At 39.8% G+C, this 21,176-nt stretch overlaps 1 protein-coding gene across 2 annotated transcripts in view; it reads left to right on the forward strand.

Annotated features, from left to right (window-relative positions):
* Positions 1 to 869: 869 nt before the first annotated feature.
* The window catches only part of RASGRF2 (Ras protein specific guanine nucleotide releasing factor 2), a 174,670-nt gene continuing 154,363 nt past the window's right edge, over positions 870 to 21,176 (forward strand). Inside the window, exon 1 of one of the 2 annotated variants that reach the window (XM_084881300.1) lies at positions 870 to 1,934. In XM_084881300.1, coding sequence (XP_084737426.1) covers positions 1,647 to 1,934 — 288 coding nt within the window. In that variant the 5' untranslated portion in view covers positions 870 to 1,646. The remainder of the gene's footprint in view (positions 1,935 to 21,176) is intronic. The other variant, XM_084881301.1, reaches the window with a different exon arrangement.

Consider the following 21,176-nt stretch of genomic DNA (forward strand, 5'->3'; position numbering starts at 1 on the left):
TCCCTGTCCACTGTTTTCCTCACCTTTGAAGTTCCAAACCACAACCTTCACCCCTTCTCCTTAGCTCAGAATAGCATACAAACCGTAACTGACAGAGTTCCTGAGTCTCACATTTGTATGGGCCCCCATATGTAAATGTGTAATAAACTTGGTTATTTTCTCCTGTTAATCTGTCTCATGTCTATTTAATTTTTAGACAAGCCAGAAGAACAGAGAAGGGTAAAAGGAAAATTATTTTTCCTCCCCTCCAGAGCCATCTGGTACCTTCCTGGAACAGCGGGGTTGCACTCCATTCCTGTTTTAAGTATAACAGAGCAGGTATGCCGGGAAAAGTCAAGATTGCCATTATGCAAAGCCACTCTGTGACTCCACCCCCTGCCATGGAAACACATTCATGGATAAGTGTGAGTGCATGGATGCAGCAGAACGTGTGTTCTGTGTGAGTGGGTTTGGGAAAGTGTATGAATCCCCATGAATATGTATCCGTATGTTTGTGAGTTCTTGTGTATGGGTATGTGTGCATATTTTTGAGCGAATGTGTTTGTATTGTATGTTCACGTGTGTATGTGCGTTCATGTTTATTGTGTTTGTGTATTTGAGTGTGTGTCTGCCTGTATAAGTGTGTGTTTATGACTGTGAGTAAAAATGCTTTTTGTACGGGTGTGTTTTTGTGTGTAGTTTGTGTTGTGTACGAGTATGTTGAGTGCAAATGTGTGCATGTGTCTGTTGTGCACTTGTGTGAGGCTGGGTGTGCGTATGGCTTGTGAGTGTAAATGTGCATTTGGGTGAGCATGTCAGTGTGTGCCTGTGGGTGTATTTGTATATGGGTTTGTATTTTTGTGTGTAGGAGTGCACATTGTGGGTGTGTGTATATGTGAGTGCATACTTTTCTGTGGAAGTATTGTGTGTATTTTTGTGACTGTATTTGTGTGTATGTATTGTGTGTGAACGATGTGTGTATAATTGTGCAATGTGAGCATTTGTGTTGTGACTGCGCAGTGTTGGAGTGTGCATTTGTGTGTACGTGAGTATATATGTGTGTCTGTGTGTGTGCGGGCGCGCGTGGGAACGGGTGTGCGCTGTGGCCACGCGCCCGCACCTCCCGCCACCCGCCCCGCTGCGCCCCATCGCGCCCGGTTGGCGCAGGAGCAGACACAGCGGCCCGGGCTGCGCGCGGGTGAGCCGGCTGCACGCCGCTGTCCCCGCCGCCGCCGCGCGACTTTGCCCTTTAAATCGGTCTCCAAGCCGATTACAGCTGATCTCCCACGTGACGCTTTACCTTCTGTCTCCCGGAGCGAGTTGCCCGAGGACAGTCCTCCGGATCCGCCGCGGCTCCCGCAACTTTGGGCGAAGCCGCGGGCGGCCGGGCGCGCTCCGGGGCCGCGCTCCCGGCGGACGTCGGGGGCTCCGGGACCCGGCCGGCCGGCAGGGCGGCGGCAGCGGCGGCGGAGAGCGTGCCGGCAGCAGCCCCGCGCCCCTCGGACCCGCGCGGCGCCGCGCCCCGGAGGCCGGCCGGGTGCCCTGCGCGCAGCGCCTGGAGAGGGGGCGCCCTTTGCCCACTCGGACCCCAGCGAGCGGGCCCCGCGGGCAGCCGCCGGGGGATGGCTGCGAGGCAGCGCTGAGCCCCCCGCCCCCGCGCCCTCGCCATGCAGAAAAGCGTGCGCTACAACGAGGGGCACGCCCTGTACCTGGCCCTCCTGGCCCGCAAGGAGGGCACCAAGCGCGGCTTCCTGAGCAAGAAGGCGGCCGAGGCGAGCCGCTGGCACGAGAAGTGGTTCGCCCTCTACCAGAATGTGCTCTTCTACTTCGAGGGCGAGCAGAGCGGCCGCCCGGCGGGCATGTACCTCCTGGAGGGCTGCAGCTGCGAGCGGGCGCCCGCGCCGCCCCGGGCCGGGGCCGGGCCAGGCGGCGCCCGGGACGCGCTGGACAAGCAGGTACCGCCGCGCGCCCTCCACCCCAGCCTTCCTGCACCCCCAGACCCTCCTCACCCCAGAGGTCCAGGGCTCCACCGAGCCCCGGGTCCATGCCCGAGCTTCCCCCGCTGCGTTAGCGGCACGGAATCTCCCTCCACGCGCCTCCCTCCCCATCTCCATCCCTCCTCCTCCCCACCCCCGTGCCATCCGTGGGAACAGGGACTCGGCTTGACCCTGTCCAGCGGTCGGGACTTGTCAGCTTCAGTTACTAACCACCCATTGCTTTCGGGAGGATTTAGCGTGGTGGCAAAGGTATTGACACCTGTTGGGTTTAGATCGGCAAGACGGAACTAACTTATGTGGGAAAGTTAGGCGTCTCTCCCTTACCCCGCTGGTGCGAGGCTTCTCTGTGCCCACAGATGTTTGGCCGCGGGCCGTGCAGAGAGCGAGCGGGGCTCCGGGGACAGACAGGCACGTTGTGTTGTCTATTTTCAGCCTGTCTTGGTGGTTTATGCCCGTTTGCCTTGCTCACATTTGACCTACGGGATCTAATTATGAAGGTAAATGTGTATTTCATTCCCTCAGGATTCCCATCGGCACCACACTCCTGCTATGTTTAAACATGTGGGTGTTTAAAAAAGGACCTCTTCACTGTATACTTTTAAATGAGTGCTTTGAAAACGAATGTTACCTTTTTTATTCTGGACCATGATTTGGTTAGTTTTGCTGCGTACTACGCAGGGAGGAAAAAGCCCCTCTAGACTTAGTGACTCTTGCACCCCATTCCTGAAAATGCGAAATTTGTCTTTTTTTTTTTTTCTCCCCCCAATCACCATTTGGTTATTAAAGTTAAGCAGACTAATTTTATGCTCCCAAATGTTCTCACTTCGCTTCTAGATCTCACCTTAGAGGAAAAGAGGCTGATTGTCTTTGGTGTTGCCTAAAAGCATTTTGTAGCTAAATTTTCTATGTGAGTTATATTAAACAGCATCTACAGAAAACCATCAAAGGTGGCTGTGGGAGGCGCTGGAGCTGGGATAATGGATAAAAATGCCTACCTACCCCCTTGATGTTCAAAACAATGTGTAAAATTAAGATGAGTTCAAACCAGGTGGATCAGAAGTTTGATTTTTTTTTTTTCACTTTGGCTTCACTATAAACTATGAACAGACTTAAGTAATGAAACTTACTATAACACTTATAAACCTGAAAATTTAAAAATATGTCTTTTGGTTTTAAGGGCAAGTAGAGGGACATTTGAAAAGCTGATGTCTAATTTTTGTAGATATGGATACCAGACATATGAGCTTAAATTTCAGGTCATTCATCCCAGAATGTAAATTGTGGGGAGGAGAAAGGTTTTGAGAAAACAGATTCCCCCCCCCCAAGTATGCATTTTTTTTCCTATTGGTGAGATTTTACTTAAAGTTATGTGTTTCAAGGCCCCACAAGTCCCAACTAAAAGGTTTTTAAAAATGTTGTTTTGTCTAAAGTAAAATAAGAGACATTAAATTACTCTGAAGATAGACAATTAATTTAATTCCAAATTATGTTTTCTCTTTGTATTTACGCTAATATCAGCTGATAGCACATTTATTTATTTGAGCTGGGGCTGGGTATGGTGGTCTGTTAGATAATATTCTATGAAAACCAACATTTCTCTACCTGGGACATAGCTGAACACCCATAGTCAGGACGGTTTTCTTCACACCACACTTTGCTAAAGAAACGTAACCTCCAGATATTGACTTTTTTTTTTTACACTTTCTAATGGTAGTCCTAAACAGGTCATCTTATGAAAAAATGTTCTCTGTTTATCAAACAAAGCATGAGTACTTCTCAGTCATTTCATACATCTCCCAGAGGTTGGAAATGAGAACCTCTGGTGCTGGTAGAAAAACTGTGATGATGAGAACAAGCCTTCCAAGTGGATTAGGCGTTGGATTGGGAAGTCTGTCCCACTTTGTCTTCCCTCAGGCATGCTTCTGTGGCTTGGGTGACTTTAGCAGATTGGTTGATGCTCTTCTTCACCAATGCCTGTCTGGGTGTGTCTGAAGAATTAAGATGAAACCGTGATGATAAGAAACAAGAAAAACTTCCTACCTTTAATCTACAGTTTATACAGTTAGTTCGTTCTCAGTTAATTTGTGTTGCTGATGTGCTCACTTCATCTCACACACTTAGACGGCTGGACCCTGTGAAACTGGGGAGTTGGAGGGCGGATGTGAGGCACTGAGCAGGGACCATCTCAAGGTCTGCTTTTCCCAGCATGCTTCTGGAGCTGCCCACATAGCATCTGCATCAACCCCATAAACAAAGTTGAAGGTTAGGGCTTGACATGGTATTTAGGGAGGCAAAGTGAATTTCCTATCCTAGGTTTCTATGTGACTTCTTTAGGCAAATCTCTTAATGTGTGTTTTTTTTCTTCTATTTTTTTTTTCTTCTGTTAATGAAATCTTTTTCTTAATATGTAAAAATAAAGGGTTTGGCTAAGATGATTTCCAAGTTGCTTTCTAATAATGACATCTGTTTCTAAGGTTATAACAGACAGGGTGAGTTTTTTGCTGTGGAGAGGATGTGAAAGATAATTTCACAAGCTTTAAAGATTACCAGTTCCTGTAATAAATACTGCATCTGAGAAGCTAAGGACAAGTGGGTGATTGAAGTGCACATTCTGATAAACCAGTTAGGTTAGTAGATGTGCAAACCTATAATAACATTTTTGCTTCAGTCAGAGACATTCTAATCATTCACATTGGAGTGACATATGGTAATGTCATTGACAGTTACTATAGTGGATATAATTTTTGCTATGAAATGCCTCTAATCATTCTTGCCAGTTTAAAATTCTACTCCTCCAAATAATTTTAAAATTCTAATTAATTGTGTTTTTAAGTGACCTATAAAAAGAAAACACCCATTGATTTGATTGACCCAAATAATACTTCAAAGTACATTGATTGACAAAAGAAAAACATTTTTTTTTAACCACTTCATCTTAAACTGTTTCCAGGCAAGAAGAAAAAAGGAAGGTGTTTTTCTCTTTGCAAATGTGCTTGGTTGAAGGAGTATTTACAGTGCTCCATTATTTCCATAGTGTCCAAGATTTCACTTTGGTAGGTTGTTGGGAGGTTGTACGGCTCTCTTTATCAACCTTCCATAGTGGCTACTTCTTAGCGGTAGTTATAGTGATCTGATCAAAATGAGTTTAAGTGGTGTTCCTTTGTGTGTTGTTGGTAGTTCTTTCTAAGACAGCTCCATTTATGGATAAAGCGCATACCTTTCATTCCAGGTGAAGGTATTTAAGAAAGAAGGGAATTTGCATTTAGTAAGTATTCTGTGTGCCAGGCTTGGTGTTATCCTCCATTATCTCATCTAGTTCGAATCTACGTCAGCTCTTAGAGATTAGTCCTGTTTTTTTGTTTTTACCTATGCTAACACTGAGGTTCAAAGAGTTATTGGGAGATAATAAAAATCTACTCCAACCCAAACCGGTTTGGCTCAGTGGATAGAGCATCAGCCTGCAGACTGAAAAGTCCTGGGTTCGATTCCGGTCAAGGGCATGTACGTTGGTTGCAGGCACATCCTCAGTAGGGGGTGTGCAAGAGGCAGCTGATCGAAGATTCTCTCTCATCGATGTTTCTAACTCTCTATCCCTCTCTCTTCCTCTCTGTAAAAAATCAATAAGGAAAAAAAAATATACTCCAGGTCTAAAGACTGAATAATCTTGAAGACTGCCTTACTATGGAGCCAATTTAAATCCACTGAGCTTCAAGAAATTTTCAATCTGGGTGGGATGGGAGTTGTAGTTGTAGTAGGTGAACCACTTTTTTGTTCATTTTTATTTTCCTTTTGAAAAATACTTAAAGGGCAGTTGCAATTCTTGGGAAACACAATTGCAGACCATTACATTTTCAAAGAAAAATGGGGCTTATGCTTAAGCAAACATGTTTACAGGGCATTCATTTAGCTCAGTTGGGATCTTGCAAAGCATTAGCCCTCTGGGTGACAATGCACATCTCACTCAGTCTGTTTAAGTGGCTGTTGTCTGTCTTGCCTGCTAGCAGGGGAGACATATAGAAACAAAGCCATCTTTATTCTTATTTTTTTGGGTGATGTTAAGTGTTCTCTTCAGCTTGATTTCAGGTTTTTTTTTTTTTTTTTTTTAAATATCTCTTTAGTTCTGGAGGTTAAAGTAGTAGCTGCATGTCAGATTTGTACTGAATTAAACACATTGATTTAATTTCAGAGGGATTAAATGTTATATGATTTCCCTGTCACCTTATGACTAACCAGTCGTTTTAGCCTTCCTGCCTTGACCATAGGCAGAGGATTTTAATCATTTTATCAAATTAAGCAGAGTTTCATGTAAATCCTGAAACATTTTCAGATTTCAGGTGGGGAGTGTGGATGGTGGGATTTTATTCTATTCATGTTCTTTAATTAATGCATAATAGCCAACTCAATATTTTCTTTTCATGCATTGCTTATTGAACATAAATAAAGAAAATATGAGATACAAATATTTGCTAAATCTTATAAAAAGTTTTAAAATATAAGCTAGGGAAAATATTTTTTTACTGGAACTTTGTAATCATTCTTCCATGTAAACTTAAGTGAAGAAAAATTATTCTTCCATTTAAACTTAAGTGGATTAGCAAAGTTTAGTTAGGTTAATTTTGGCTACTGTAAACATTACTATTTATATTATTGTGCTTATCATTAAGAATTTAACATAGAAAAATCCACCTCTGATGCAACAGATTTACATAAAAATGCATTTTTATTGTGACAAATATTTTTCAAGTGGGTTTCAATAAGTGCACTATTAAATGGTGGAAACTATTTGTAGTGTGATGACATAATTTTGTTCCTTTTTAAAGAATTAAGATATATTCCTTATATACCCTATAGAGATATATTCCTTTTACTGGGTAATGAAACGTCTTAGAGTAAATATGATAATCAAAGGTTTCTGGTTTAGTGAGTCAATGCTAATAGTTTATTAAAACATTTGTTGATATTACAGTGTGTTTAAAGCATATTATATTTTAAATTTGATTGTTTACATATTTTCCAGCAAAGTTGCCTTCTATAGTCAATATAATTTTTAATTTTGTGGAATACAAAAATTTAGACTTTAAGGTTATTTTGTAATGAAATAAGCCAGTTGGGTAAACAGTATGGATTTACTAAGGTCTTAAATCCTAATTTAAAAAAATTTAAAGTAGCTTTGTGCCGAAACCGGTTTGGCTCAATGGATAGAGCGTCGGCTTGGGGACTGAAAGGTCCCAGGTTCGATTCCGATCAAGGGCATGTACCTTGGTTGCGGGCATATCCCCAGTAGGGGGTGTGCAAGAGGCAGCTGATCGATGACTCTCTCTCATCGATGTTTCTAACTCTCTCTCTCCCTTCCTCTCTGTACAAAATCAATAAAATATATTAAAAAAAAATTTAAAGTAGCTTTGTGTTTTTATGCCTGATTATTTTTCCTATAAGCAGAGATATGTGTGTGTTTATTGAGTGTGCTATCATTAAATATTTTATCATTAAATATTAAACATTTTTTTCAGTTATATGTGTTGGAGAATACAGATTTAAACTTTCAAGATGTGAGCGGTAAATCCAATCTCTTTATAATTTGTGTAGCTTTAGTTTTCAGGAGTAATGACTACATTAAATTAATCACAGTATAAATTCCTCTCTGAAATTAGTTTACCTTAATTTAAGACTGCATGTAATAAAATCTTAGTTAATACTTAAGACTAGAAATTATATTTATTAGGTATCAATATAGCACATTGGTAAATGTTTGGTTATTTTGTAACATTTGGCCATTATTCAAAAAATTGACTAGTATTCCAAAAATTTATTACATTTCAATTGGTATAATTTCTAAATATTAGCTGATTGAGGAAATATAAATACACTATTTTGGCTCCACCAAAGAGAATATTTTAGCATTTTTGCCCAAGATATTCAAATATGATTATATATATGCTCAGGAAAAAAATAGTAGCAGGTTTTTCTTTTTCTTTTTTTATTTGAAAAAACATGGTGTCAGTAGGTGGAATGAAGATGCAGAAAGCACATGTTCTCATAATGTTCCTTTTTATTGGCACTTGAAAAACATGATTCAATGAAAAATAAGAACTCAAATTAGTTTTTCTAAACCTCCTCACAGTGAATGCAAAATACCCCAAATATACTTTTAGTGAGACGGCAAAAAAAAAAAAAAAAAAAAAAAAAAGTGTACATTGACCTGTGTTTATTTTAATAATAGTTCTTTGCAAACTGTAAAGGAAGAAATGAGAAAGTTGGGAAGGCACATAGAAGCATAACTTACAGCATCAGAGTAGAAGTTTAATGAAAGTTAGGATTCTCATAAGATTGAGAAGACACAAATAAAATAGCAGTAATAAAAACTATGACTAAAAATAAAATTGATTGATCCTTTAGTGCTTTATTGTTTTGCAATGCAGTTTCTTTCATTACCTCTTCCTTACTTACCAAGGTGACACTGCTGAGACTTATGATGATGGAGCAGCAGAGGGATCTGAGGACTCTGGTTACTGGTACTTGGCATTCTTTTCAGGTTCCTGAAATGCTTTGTTTTGTCATTGTCTGATTTACTTTAGACATGGCCTGATTCATTTCCTGAACTGTATTTATGAGCCCATGCCATTTGTGTGACTAATTTAAACAGTGAGTTTAGTGCTGTCACATAGATGGCCGATGAGAAAGGAGAGGATTCCTCGGGTTAGCTCTATGGGGATGGGGAGCTGGTAGCTTGGCCATTGTGCAACACCGTAACTCATTACAGGAGAAGTCAGGACGAGATAATGTCAGTGACACATAGGAACAGAGACCGCTAATATCCAATATGAATTTTTCTTTCCTTTAACTTTAAGAGTATCAATGTCCAGTTCAGATTGTTTAGTTCAGGAGTTAAACTGTGGGGCTTTCAGTTTTGATGCAGCTACTTACCAGACACATGATGTTGAGCAATCTCTCTTTCTGAGGCAGGACCCCTGCCTGTAAAAAGGGGACCGTGATAGTACTTACCTCATCAGGTTGATGCAAGGCTCATAGACAGTCATCCACATCAAGCGCTTACCACTGGGCCTGGGGCATGAAGAGTCAGCCCATTTGTCAGCTGGTGTTTTTATTACCCCTTTCTATTGGGTCGGCAACTAAGTAATTGCGGACTTTTTAAAGAAAATCAAAGACAATTTTTTCATGGAACTAAATAACTTTATTCTGTAATGTATTGCCCATTTTGATCAATGACCTTTTGCCATCTTTCAGGCAGCATCATAATCCCACGTTCAAAAAACTTCTGGTTTTTATTAGCAAAAAACTGAATCAGGTACGATTTGACATCATCATCATTATTGAAATTTTTACCATTCAAGGAGTTTTGTAAAGATCGAAACAAAAAGTAATCAGATGGTGCAAGGTCAGGACTATATGGTGGATGTGGCAAAACATCCCAACCAAGCTCCATTAATTTTTGCCGAGTGACCAAAGATGTGTGTGGCCTTGCATTGTCATGATGGAATACAACACCTTTTCGATTTGTCAATTCGGGCCGCTTTTCTTCAACTGCATTGTTTAATTTCGTTAGTTGTTCAATGTAGACATCAGAATTGATCGTTCGGTTGGGTGGTAAGAGTTCAAAGTAGACAATTCCTTTGTAATCCCACCAAACTGATAACAAAACCTTCTTTTGATGAATATCAGCTTTTGATGTTGTTTGAGTTGGTTCACCTGGCCTGCTCCACGATCTTTTCCGCTTGATATTGTTGTAAACAACCCATTTTTCATCGCCAGTTATCAGTCGTTTTAAAAATGGATCATTTTCATTACGTTTCTTTAGCAAATCGCAGCTGCTAATGCGTTGCGTTAACTGTGATTCTTTAATTTCGTGAGGAACCCATGTATTGAGTTTTTGAACATAGCTAAGTTGTTTTAAGTGATTTTCAATGCATGTATGTGATACATTAAGCTTCTCTGCAATCTCACGTGTTGTACTGTGACAGTCCGAATTGATTATTGCTTTGATTAGGGCGTCATCAACTTCAACTGGACGACCAGAGCGTTTTTCATCTTTGAGTGAAAAATCACCAGAACGAAATTTGGCAAACCAATTTTGACACTGCCGTTCTTTTAAGGCTTCGTCACCATAAACAGCACATAACTTTTTATGAGCTTGCGATGCGTTTTCCCTTTGCGGAAATAAAAAAGCAAAATATGACGAAAATGTTCCTTTTGATTTTCCATTTTTCAACGAACGCCAAACGAAAACTACAAAACAGATCAAAAAACTTTTTTTACTGATTAACAGCTGAATAGCCAACTATCAAATAACAAAATGTGTTTTACATTTGTACTACGTCTGCAAACTAAAAATTCAACTGAAGCCATATATGTGTAAAACCCGCAATTACTTAGCTGCCGACCCAATATATAATTCTCCTTTGACTTCTTTTTCTTTCTTTCTTTTTTTTTCTTTCTTCATTACTAGAGTCACTCAGGAAGATTTTTCTCCTTTTCTCTTTAAAAAAATACTTTTGATTTAATACACACTAAATAGCACAATTCAGGGAATGCCGATATACCTATCACCCAGCTTCAACAATGAACTGTCTGCTTTCTTTTTATTTCTGTTTCCCTACACACATTTTTGTTTTGGTTTTCTCTTGGACTATTTTAAAGCAAGTGCCGGACATCATATTTCACTCATAAATAAAGAAGTTTTTCCTTTTTTGGCATAACCCCTGTTTGGCACTGAAGATCGTACTAGATGTGGCTCTGAAAAGAATGATATTGGAAAGAGTTTGTAATGTGTTTCTGTTTTAATGTGTGTTATTAGGATGGTTGTATTCTTTTGTTTTTTGATAGTATTATAAAGGAAAAAACTTAAGTCAGTAGTTAATATATAAAGGTGGTGGAACTCACTTTTAAATAAGCTCTGGAATATTAAATCCTAAAGCAAAGAAATTTGAAATCAATTCTTTAACTATGATTATGGTATAAAGGTATTTTCACAATTTGTCTTAATTCACAGGGAAATTATTGGTGATTCTCTTGTTAAGGACTCCGCTCTTCCTTTTTGAAGTCCATTTACCAAACTCAGCTGGGCAGCTGGAAGGGTCTTGTTTAGAATCAAGAAGAGCGCTGCTTCCACCTCCGATGCTATTAATAGTCAGGATTTTACATAGTTCTGCAACTTTTAGGACGTCATCCATAAACCAGTGTTTCAAAATCAATTCCGAGACTCAACAGTTAGTCAATGTTATTTTAAGGCAATTATTAAGGTTTCCTTAATCGAGTGCCTAGTTTGTTTTTTCTACGGTTGCTAAACTTTTCTAGGGTTAGTTGGTTTCCGTCATACGGTTATTTGCTTTAGGCCCTTTCACTGCAAGGGAGATATCCGAACTCCAGTTGTCTTGAATTGTGGTCACCTCTGTGTGTGGTGGGGAGACAGTGGGAATTCTATTAAGCAATATAAGGGCGAGTCTCGCTCAGCTTTTATTGTGATCTAGCTATTCGTTGGATGATGGTAATGGCTGACCTGTTTTTCAGCATGTTTATGCCTTTTTGGTTTCTCACTGTTTTCTCAACAGCTCTTGTTTCCCCTAACTTCAGGCTGCTGTGCCTCTCATTGTACCAAATCAACGTGTTGTAGCCCCTTTCTCTCCACCTTTTTTCTGTTTTAAGTCTCACTGCAGCATCTCTTCTTTCCTCAGTATATTCAGGCTCAAATTCTTGTGGAAGAATCTGATTGGCTAAGTTTACATTTTGGGTCTAGACAAAACCACTGACCTCTGACTAGTCCAAGGATTGGCTGTCAAACAGCAAGGGCCATGGATGAGGTAGTTTTATGGAAGAGTTGTGGGTGTGATAGACATTATTATTGACATGTCTATAACATCCTAGTTAATATTATTTTTACCAAAGTAATTTTATTCATTCTAAGCTACATTCTCTTTCTTCAATAGCAGTTTTACACCTTTGTCAATATAAGATCTTTCCAATAATACAATTTTGGTCTTCTGGGCCTCATTGGCCTCCTGTATTGCTTTGGGTTCATGGTCATATTTTTCTTTACTTTTAAATATTTTAATATTCAAATATTGTTTGAACATTTTTCTATTAACAATAAATTAAATGTAAAGCTCTTTTTCAAAGTATGGCATATATATAGAAAAGTGCACAAGTCATAAATGTGCCACTTGATGAATTTTCATAAGGTAACAATATTTTTGCATTTAAAAAATATATTTTTTTGATTTCTGAGAAGAAAGGAGAGGGAGAAAGAAATAGAAATACCAATGATGAGAGAGAATAATTGATCAGCTGCCTCCTTCATGCCCTCTACTGGACACTGAGCCTGAAACTGGCATGTGCCTTCACTTGTAATCAAACTGTGACCTACTTGTACATAGATTGATGCTCAACCACTGAGCCATACTGGCCAGGCAGTAAAAATATTTTTGTAAGCAGCACCTCGATCAAACAATTTGATGTAAACAGCTTTCCAGAAACTAATCTCATATCTGTTCCTCTTTACTACTCCTAATCATGGATTGCCACTATCTTTACTTCTAACATTGATTGCTTTGGCCCCTTTTTAACTTTAGCATGGACTCATGCAGTAAATACTCTTTTGTGTTAGGCTTCTTTCCCTTAGCATCATAATTTTGAGATGCATCCATGTGTTGGGTGTTGCATTCATTACATTCCTTTGTAGTATTTTCCTGGGTGAGCACACAACAATTACCATATCCATTCTTTATCTACTGCTTGATGGAGATTTGGATTGTTTCCAGTTTGAGGCTATTAACAAAAAATATGGATTGGAAATTGTGGTACAAGTCCTTTGTGAACATAGATGTATTCATTTTTGTTGAGTATATACCAAGAACGAAATTGTTGGTTCATAGAACATTCATATATTCAGCTTCAATAATTATAGCTAAATACTCTTCCAAAATTGTTATATCAATTTGTGTTCCACCAAAATTTCAGTTGCTGTATATCCTTGCCAACACTTGGTATCAATCTCTTTAGTTTTAAACATTCTAATGGGTATGTAGTTATACCTCCTTTTGGTTTTCATTTTTATTTATCTGATAATGAGGTTGAGCACCTTTTTAAGTATTTATTGACCATTTGACTGTTCTCTGTTTCAAAGTACTTGTTCAACCTTTTACACAGTTTTTTTACTGAGTTGTCTTGTATTATCGATCAGTAGAATTTTTTTCTTTTAATTTAAAAAAATATGTTTTTATTGATTTGAGAGAGAGAGAGAGAGAGAAAGAGAGAGATGAGAGAGAAATATCAACATCTATTGGCTGCCTCCAAGATGCTCCCTCTGCCTCCACTGGGAATCAAGCCTGCAACCTGGCTTGTGCCCTTGACCGATAGGGAGTTGGAATCAGGGACCTCCTGGTGCATGGGTTGAAGCTCAACCACTGAGCACGCCAGCTGGGCAAGCTGTAAAAGTTAAAAATTGTATGAATTACCATTTTTATATGTCAAAATGACTGAATATCAGAATTTCATATTGTTCATCTGAATGTATATGGAAACATGAGTCTTTTGTCAGTTATATGTATTGCAAATATTTTCTCATACTCTGGCTTGCCTTTCTACTTACTCCCTTAAAGGTTTTAAAATTTAATGTAGTATAAGCTGTCTATCTTTTACTTTTTGGCATCCATCTACTCATGAAATGGATGGGGGTGGGAAACATCCTAGGTGCTTTTTGTGGAAGGTGTCAGAGCTGGGGTGCTCCCTGCTGCTCTGCAGTTAAAGCAGTCACCTGGGTCACAGAAGACAAAGCAGTAAGCAAGAGAGTGCACTTGCTGCTGCCTGGTTTGTCACATGGGATGTTTTCCTTTTGAGGAAGGCTCCAGGGTCAGTTCTAAGAGACAAAAGATCATAATGTTCTTTCCTACCTCACCTCCCTCACACTTCCTCGGGTCTGAGGTGTTCCTTCCCCAGCACTGGGTGTTGCTCTTCCTCTAGAATTTTGGTGCATACATGTGATTTGCACCAAAAGAGTTACACGCCTCCCCCCCCCTCCCCTTCCTTCACCTCATCACCCCCTGCTCGAACCTATACTTTTCATCTGGAAAGGTCAGGTGCAAGAGGGTCAAGGGCACTTTCCTAAAACTTAACCAGAATTAAACTTGAATCCCTGACACACCCCTTCATTTATGCTGCCCCCCTGGAGGATGTGCCAACCAGGCTGGCCTGGGAGTGTTAAGAGAGAGAAAACTGTATCATGCCCAGCAGTGGTAAAGACAGAATATTCCATTTCAAAATGTATCTATATAATGCCCTATCACCCTGCCCCACTTTGTCCTGATCATTACCCAGGAAGTGGCCAAGAAAGGATGACCCTTTTCTCAGAATACCTGCCTTTAGTGATCACACTGCCTTACTAACGTATATGGACCAGGAGGGAATGAGGGGGAGACAGTTGGACAATCGGTCCATTGTTGAGTACACAGATTAGTTTCAAGGGCCATAATGGTTGGAAATAGGTAGCCAGTAACCTGAAGAAGTATCAACAGTGGTGAGGCAGCACTGATAATCCAGGAAGGGTTCCGAGGTCCTATGCAGCCCATCTGCCAGGAGCAGGGAGGGGTTGACGGCTTGTGACTTAGTCTCTCCTCCGGTGAGACAAACGGGTCAACTTTAGTCAAGATCACAAGTCTGCCCTGCATGGTAGCCTCTGCATTAGACACAGGGTTAGGCTCCATCAGCAGCTTCATTCCCATTGGTTCCCATGGGCATCTTACATGAACGTTCCAGACAGTTCAGTCAGCAGTCATTGTTTGTCCCCAGGGTCATGTTTCCCAAGAAGAGTCTCTTTAAACTGCCAGTCTATAGTTTTCCAGGTGGTAGGCCAAACAGCTATGCCATTGGCAGTAGCTCTGAAGGCTCAATTTTGCCCCCTGACTGGATCAACTACGTCTGCTTTTGCTTCTGCATAGCTGGCTCAGAAACTGAATACCCACAGGACCCCAGCAGGTACCGAGTGGGTTTCAGTTTAGCCAGACTCTCAGTGAACCAGGCCCAGACATTTAGGGAATCTCTGGGAATTGAGGGTCTCATTGAGTTGCTGGCTTGGATTCAGGTGCTTGAGCAGATAAAGTTCCTTAGAGGGATGATTGCTACCTTTTTTTTTTTTTTTTTTTTTTTAATGAAGGTTGAGATGCTGTTAAACACAGACCAGCAATGTTCTAGAATATATTTTTCCATGTGAGAAGCCTTCCTACTGAGTCTGAGTTGATTCATTCTAAAATGGGAATATCTGGCTGGAGAGTTATAAGGTTTCTATGGGCCAGTTTCGACAAGGGCTTTGCAATAAGCTAATAGTTGCCTGCATATCTTATAATTTTGTTTGAATGCTGGACAAAGTGTATGAAAAATCAAAGAGATAATTTGATGCTCTACAAGATGTTTTTTCTTCAGGGAGAATTTACTTTTGCTTTCTTGCAGGTGTTAGCATGAGGTTATGTTATATTAATCAACTAGAAGCCTGGTGAATGAAATTCATGCACTCAGCAGGGGTGTGTGTGTCCCTCAGCCTGGTCTGCCCTCAGCCTGGTCTGCACCCTCTCACAGTCCGGGAGCCCAGAGATTGATTATCCCAAATGGGGCTCTGTGATGGATCACCCCCACAGAGGGAGGCGCTGCCCACTGCTGCAGTCTGCCAATTGGTGGCCTGGGTCTCCCTCTTTGGGGCAATCATGGAGCCACCCCCCAACAATTGATTGCCCTGCAGGCCAGTGGCCTCAGCTTCCCTCTGCAAGGTGATCATGGAGTGATGGCCGGGCTTCCAACCAATTGCATCGCACTTACCTTGGCTGGCCTGGTGCCAGTGGGTGTCATAGTGTGGTAGTCTGGATGGTTGTTCCGCTGTTTAGCTGTTTGGTCAATTTGCATATTACACTTTTATTATTATAGATTAGAGGCCCGGTGCTTGAAATTCGTGCATGGGGGGATGTGGTCCACTCAGCCTAGCATGCACCCTCTCCAATCTGGGACCCCTTGGAGGGATGTCTGACTGCCAGTTTAGGACCCATCTGGCAGTTGGACATTCCTCTCACAATCCGGGACCACTGGCTCCTAACTGCTCACCTGACTGCCTGCCTAATTGCACCTAACTGCCCCCCACTGCTGGCCTGGTCACCCACAAACCCCTCCCCCCCCCAGCCTGATTGCCTCACACATCTTGCTGCTCAGCCATTTGGTCACCCCTCACTAACCCCCTGCCAGCCTGGTCACCCCACCCAGCCTGTTCAGTAGTCTGTTCAATTGTTTTGGATGTGATGGTTGCTTAGCCTTTTATATATATAGATTTTGGAATTGAACTGGTGAAAGCATTTTTAGGTACACAGTCTTTCTGTTTTGAGCCAAAGTATCTTTTTGTATTTGTTTTGTTAGCAATTTTCACCTGTTGTCTCTGGAATTGTGGAGTGAAAGGGTTGAACAGAAGCATCCTGTGATTGTAGTGCCTTGGCTGTAATTTCCTGCTGTGAACACTATTATAAAGTTCACTTTCAGCATGCCAGCTTGAACTGAGACCATCCTCCTTCACACTCACCTGCCATGCCCCAGTCTTCTAGTGCTAAAGCTGCAATGGCATTCCATCTGATTGAATGGCACAGAATGCCCAGTATATTGAGACAAAGTTCTCAAGTTCAAGTTCTGGATCCATCATTAACCACTGTGGATTGTCAAGCTTAGTCATTTTCTCATCAGTAGGCATGATAATTACTATGACATAAATAAAGTGGGAATATTAATTAATAATCTAAGTGTTTTGTAAACAAAAATCCTACAAAAATATTATTTTAAATACTTCATAATTACATTTTTTCACTTAAATGAGGGTGGTTTAAATAGCAAATTAGTTGAAAAGTTGGTTACTACAGATGTGTATTCTATTCATTTTTATGTTCCATTTTGAGAACCAGTTAACTGCTTTGCCCAGCTTGTAAAGCACCTTTATGAGTCCAAGTTTAAAAATTTTTATAGAGACTATTTAGTGGGTGACAAATTCCTGAAGAAATAGTTGCAAGATTACTTTTACTAACTGCAGGAAAATATTGAAAGAATAGACCAGTGAGTCGTTTTTTCTTTGTCATTTAAATTCTTTCTGTTGTATAGGCCCCTCTGACTGTAATAAATATTAAATATATTAAAGTGAGATTAATTGGGGGTTTATTCAGAAGCAAAATGTAGCTAAATAGATTTTTGTGCTTTAAAAGTTTAATTTTTTTACAGAGAATGTTTAAAATGTATACTGAAAAGTCAATAAATCCACAGCTTACTAATTTTTCTCCCTTTTGATATAAACTGCTATGTTAATAGAACATTCTTTAAAAACAGGCTTTTAAAAATAAAAGCAATGTTTCAGGGGATCTAAGGTACAGTGTAGTGACTATAGTTAATACACATTGCATCCTTGAAATTTGCTAAGAGTGTAGATCTTAAATATTCTCTCTTTCTCTTTCTCTCTTACACACATACACACACACACACACACACACACACAGGCAATAATGTGAAGTGATAGCTTTGTTAACTAAATCTTATCAGAGTAACCATTGCACAACCTATAGTATATAAAATCATCAGGTTCTTCATTAAATTACATAATGTTATTTGTTAATTATATCTTCATAAAGCTAAGGCAAATACAGAAGTCAGTGAATGGATACAGGTAGTGTATATTTTTTGATTCCACGAGTTATATATAGATGTCACCTGTTGTTCTGGCACCATTGAAGCCATGAAGATACCAGTCAGAATACCTGCATCTGTATTCCAGGTTTGTGAAAGAATAGCGAAGGCACTATGTAATTTCTTGGACCTTTGATAAGGGATTTATTCAAAAGCAAAATGTAGCTTAATTGATTTTTAAGCGAAAAATAGAACTTGTTTGTTTATAAATGATTAAGTGTCAAGAACTAAAGTTTGAGATCTTGAATCTGTCCAGGTGTCTCAGACACTAACTTATGAACCCAAGAGACATCTGCCTGAAGTAGAATGCAACCTTCTAATTTTATGCAGTTGCAATGGAAATTAGAATAGAAATTATTATTAATATTTTAAAAGTAAATAATGATATGTGCATAATTCTATGTAGCTTTCAAATATTTTTGCCCATTTGATTTCTTAATAATTCTGTTATTTTTGTTTCTTTTACAGTTTCTCACCTCTTAAAACACATTATTAAAATTTAAATTATCCTCAAGACAGGAGTAATGTTTATTGTGTAAAATTAAAAAATCTCAGAGAACTATAAAATAAGAAAATTAAAATCTGAAATTCTGTCACTCAGAGAAAACTATTTGTTGAATTGTTGAAGGATTTCCTTTAAGGTTTTATTTTTTTCTGTGTATGCACATAATAACTATATACTTTTTAAAGGGGGGCATACTTCAGGTCACATTGTATGTTGAGTTTTGGATCCTGATTTTTAAAAAATATTTTTATTGATTTCAGAGAGGAAGGGAGGGAAGTGCTTCCATTGAAAATCTACTTGGAAAGATGGTAGATATTACTACCATCTGACCTTTACTGTGATTTGTGTTTATCTTTGCCGGAAGCCCCCTCGGTCCACAAGATGTTTGGTCACTAAAACTCTAGATGCTGCTTTTTCATACAATTACAACATTATCTACATTCTTGGCAGCAGGTTTTCATATTCTTCCATTGTGGTTAGAGAATGGCAAATCTGAATGTTTGGTAAGTTTAGTCTGTCCTTAAATTTGATAATGCTACCTTTTATGATCTAAAAAGACCAAAACAAAACAATCAAACCCTCCTGAGTTTGGATACTCATTCGTTCCTACCCTTAATGTTGCTAACAGCTGCCTTGCCTCCTTGGACTTATTGTCAACCTTTCCACTGAAATTTTGGCCACAATCAGAACTCCCGAAAGAATACCTCTGAACTTCTCACCCACTGTGGATTTCAACAAATGGGCTTTCTAGTTGTGATGTTAAAACAAGACATTTTTGCTGAAGATTATGTTAGGATCCTCGAAGGCAAGTTTGTTGGGAGACTGTCACTTTGAGTAAGGGAAGAAGGTCCATGGCTTTTCACCAGCAGCCTTGCTGGCCAGCGAAGGGGGATGCTTCCAGAGAGTCCGCTTGCCACATCCCCTGTGACCCCAGTCACCAAATTCTGCGGGATTTCTGCTAATGACATCCCAGTAAAATCCAGGCAGGCATTTTCTGGATATTTTGTAATCTTTTTTGCACATTTGTCTGAAAGTCACTTAATTAATAATCTAAGGATTATTAGTTTTGGAGCTATGTATTTATATATGAGCTGTGTTATTGTAGTCCTAATACACCCATCACTAGTTACTTATGCAGTTGCTGTTAAGAAGTGAAAATCTTCCACTTAAGGTTTTATCAAGACTTGTAATTTTTAATATTATTTGTCTTATCACTGTTTATTGATACCACAGCATGGGTTCCAAGTTTTCCAGGACAATCTTGATTTAAAATGTTCTTCTTAGTCCCCTAAGAGCATTTGGGTATTCAGGACATGAGGTCATGATTTGCTTTGCAAATTATGGTACCTGTACTTCCTGATAGGTTTGAAAAAACCACAAGGTGCTGGTTAGACTCTTAAATGGCATGTTCAGCAGTCCATGTGGTACAACTGAGATGGAAAGAGACTTTCTTACAATGAGGGGGGTTTGTTGTTGCTGAGGCTTGGGAGTTCATGTGTGTGTGCGTGCGCATGCACGGTGTGTTTGCGTGTGTGTGTGTGTGTGTGTGTGTGTGTGTATGTGTGTGTTGTGATGCTTTAGGAACTAACCTCCTGTTTTGAAGGTATCTCATACATACTAAAAAGCACATTTTTAAAGTAAAGCATCTAGTTTCAATGGGAAAATGGCAACGTATTAAATCTCTATAGAGAGCAATTATGTATGAACAATGATGTGTGTTCCCAAGGGAAGCAGGGCGTTTGACCAGGGATGAATTCACTAACAGTGGAGCCCACAGTGACATGGCCGATGCCTAAAATGGTAGGTCAGGCTGACTAGCAGCGGGGCTTTCTGCCTCACCTCCCTGCAGTGGCTTTAGGAGGCCTTGAGATGCTTATACGCCAGACCCCCTTCATCAGAGTGCAGGCACTTCATTCCTCATGGATAGAATACACTAAGCAGGCTTTGAGCCTTTCCTGGAAAGCTCTGTACTGAGGCGGAGGGAGAAGTTTAAGGTCTCATCTGTGCCGTCCTAAAAGTGCCTGTCTGTGGAGGAGACCAACTTGTGCGCCTGAAGGAGTTCTCTGACCATGTGTGAGGCCTGGCAAAGGCTGTACATGCTCAGGGGAAAAGGACCTTTTTCTGACTTTGTGTCAGGGAGGGTTGCAGGAACAGCCAAGGTGTTTATGCTGGAATTTGAATTAAAAAGATAACTTAAAATATCCCTAACAGCTTTAAAAAGTTTGATTTGATGTTTAAAGGATTTTTTTGAATACACCGGGTCAAATGACATGTATCATTAAAATGAATTTTACCTGTTTCTCTTTACTTTTTTTTCTATGTAGCCACTAGCAAACTTAAAATTACATGTAGGATTTGCCTTTGTTTTTCATTATTTTCATACATTATTTTCCCATTGCACAATGCTGCTTATAGTACAGCATCCACATTTTATTGCCCACAGAGCTTTATTTTCAAGGAGCTTCTTGAATAAACCTAGCCGATTTTTCTTGGGGTACAAAGCATGACAGAGCCCTGCATATATTCTGAGAGTTTGTGTTTTGTTGACGCTAAACTAAAGGTAGATGTAAACTCTTACCTTTAAATAACAACACATCCTTTGTGTTTTTCAAATGCAGATATATCCTCATTGTGTATGCTCTAAAATCTATGCGCTATATTTTTACTGTGATGTAAAAATCGTGACTTCATCATGTCTGCTCTGATTCAGCAAGTCCTCTTCTAGGGTTTTGTCCTAGAAGATACAATTGGATGGATGTGTAAAAACGTGCATATAAGGATGCTTATTATAGCATTGCCTTTAATAATGAAAAGTTGGAAACAGCCCCGATGTCCAACTATAATGTTGGATTACTTAAGTTGTGGAATATCTACACAACGATATTGCCAAAATAAATGATGACAATGAGTTATTTAAAGAGTACTTATAGGCAATCAGAATATTAAAGAGAAATATATGAATTTATACTTCAAAAATTCTGAAAAAAACA

Source organism: Pipistrellus hanaki, assembly GCF_964339955.1.
Source record: "Pipistrellus hanaki genome assembly, chromosome: 4".
Taxonomy (NCBI): domain Eukaryota; kingdom Metazoa; phylum Chordata; class Mammalia; order Chiroptera; family Vespertilionidae; genus Pipistrellus; species Pipistrellus hanaki.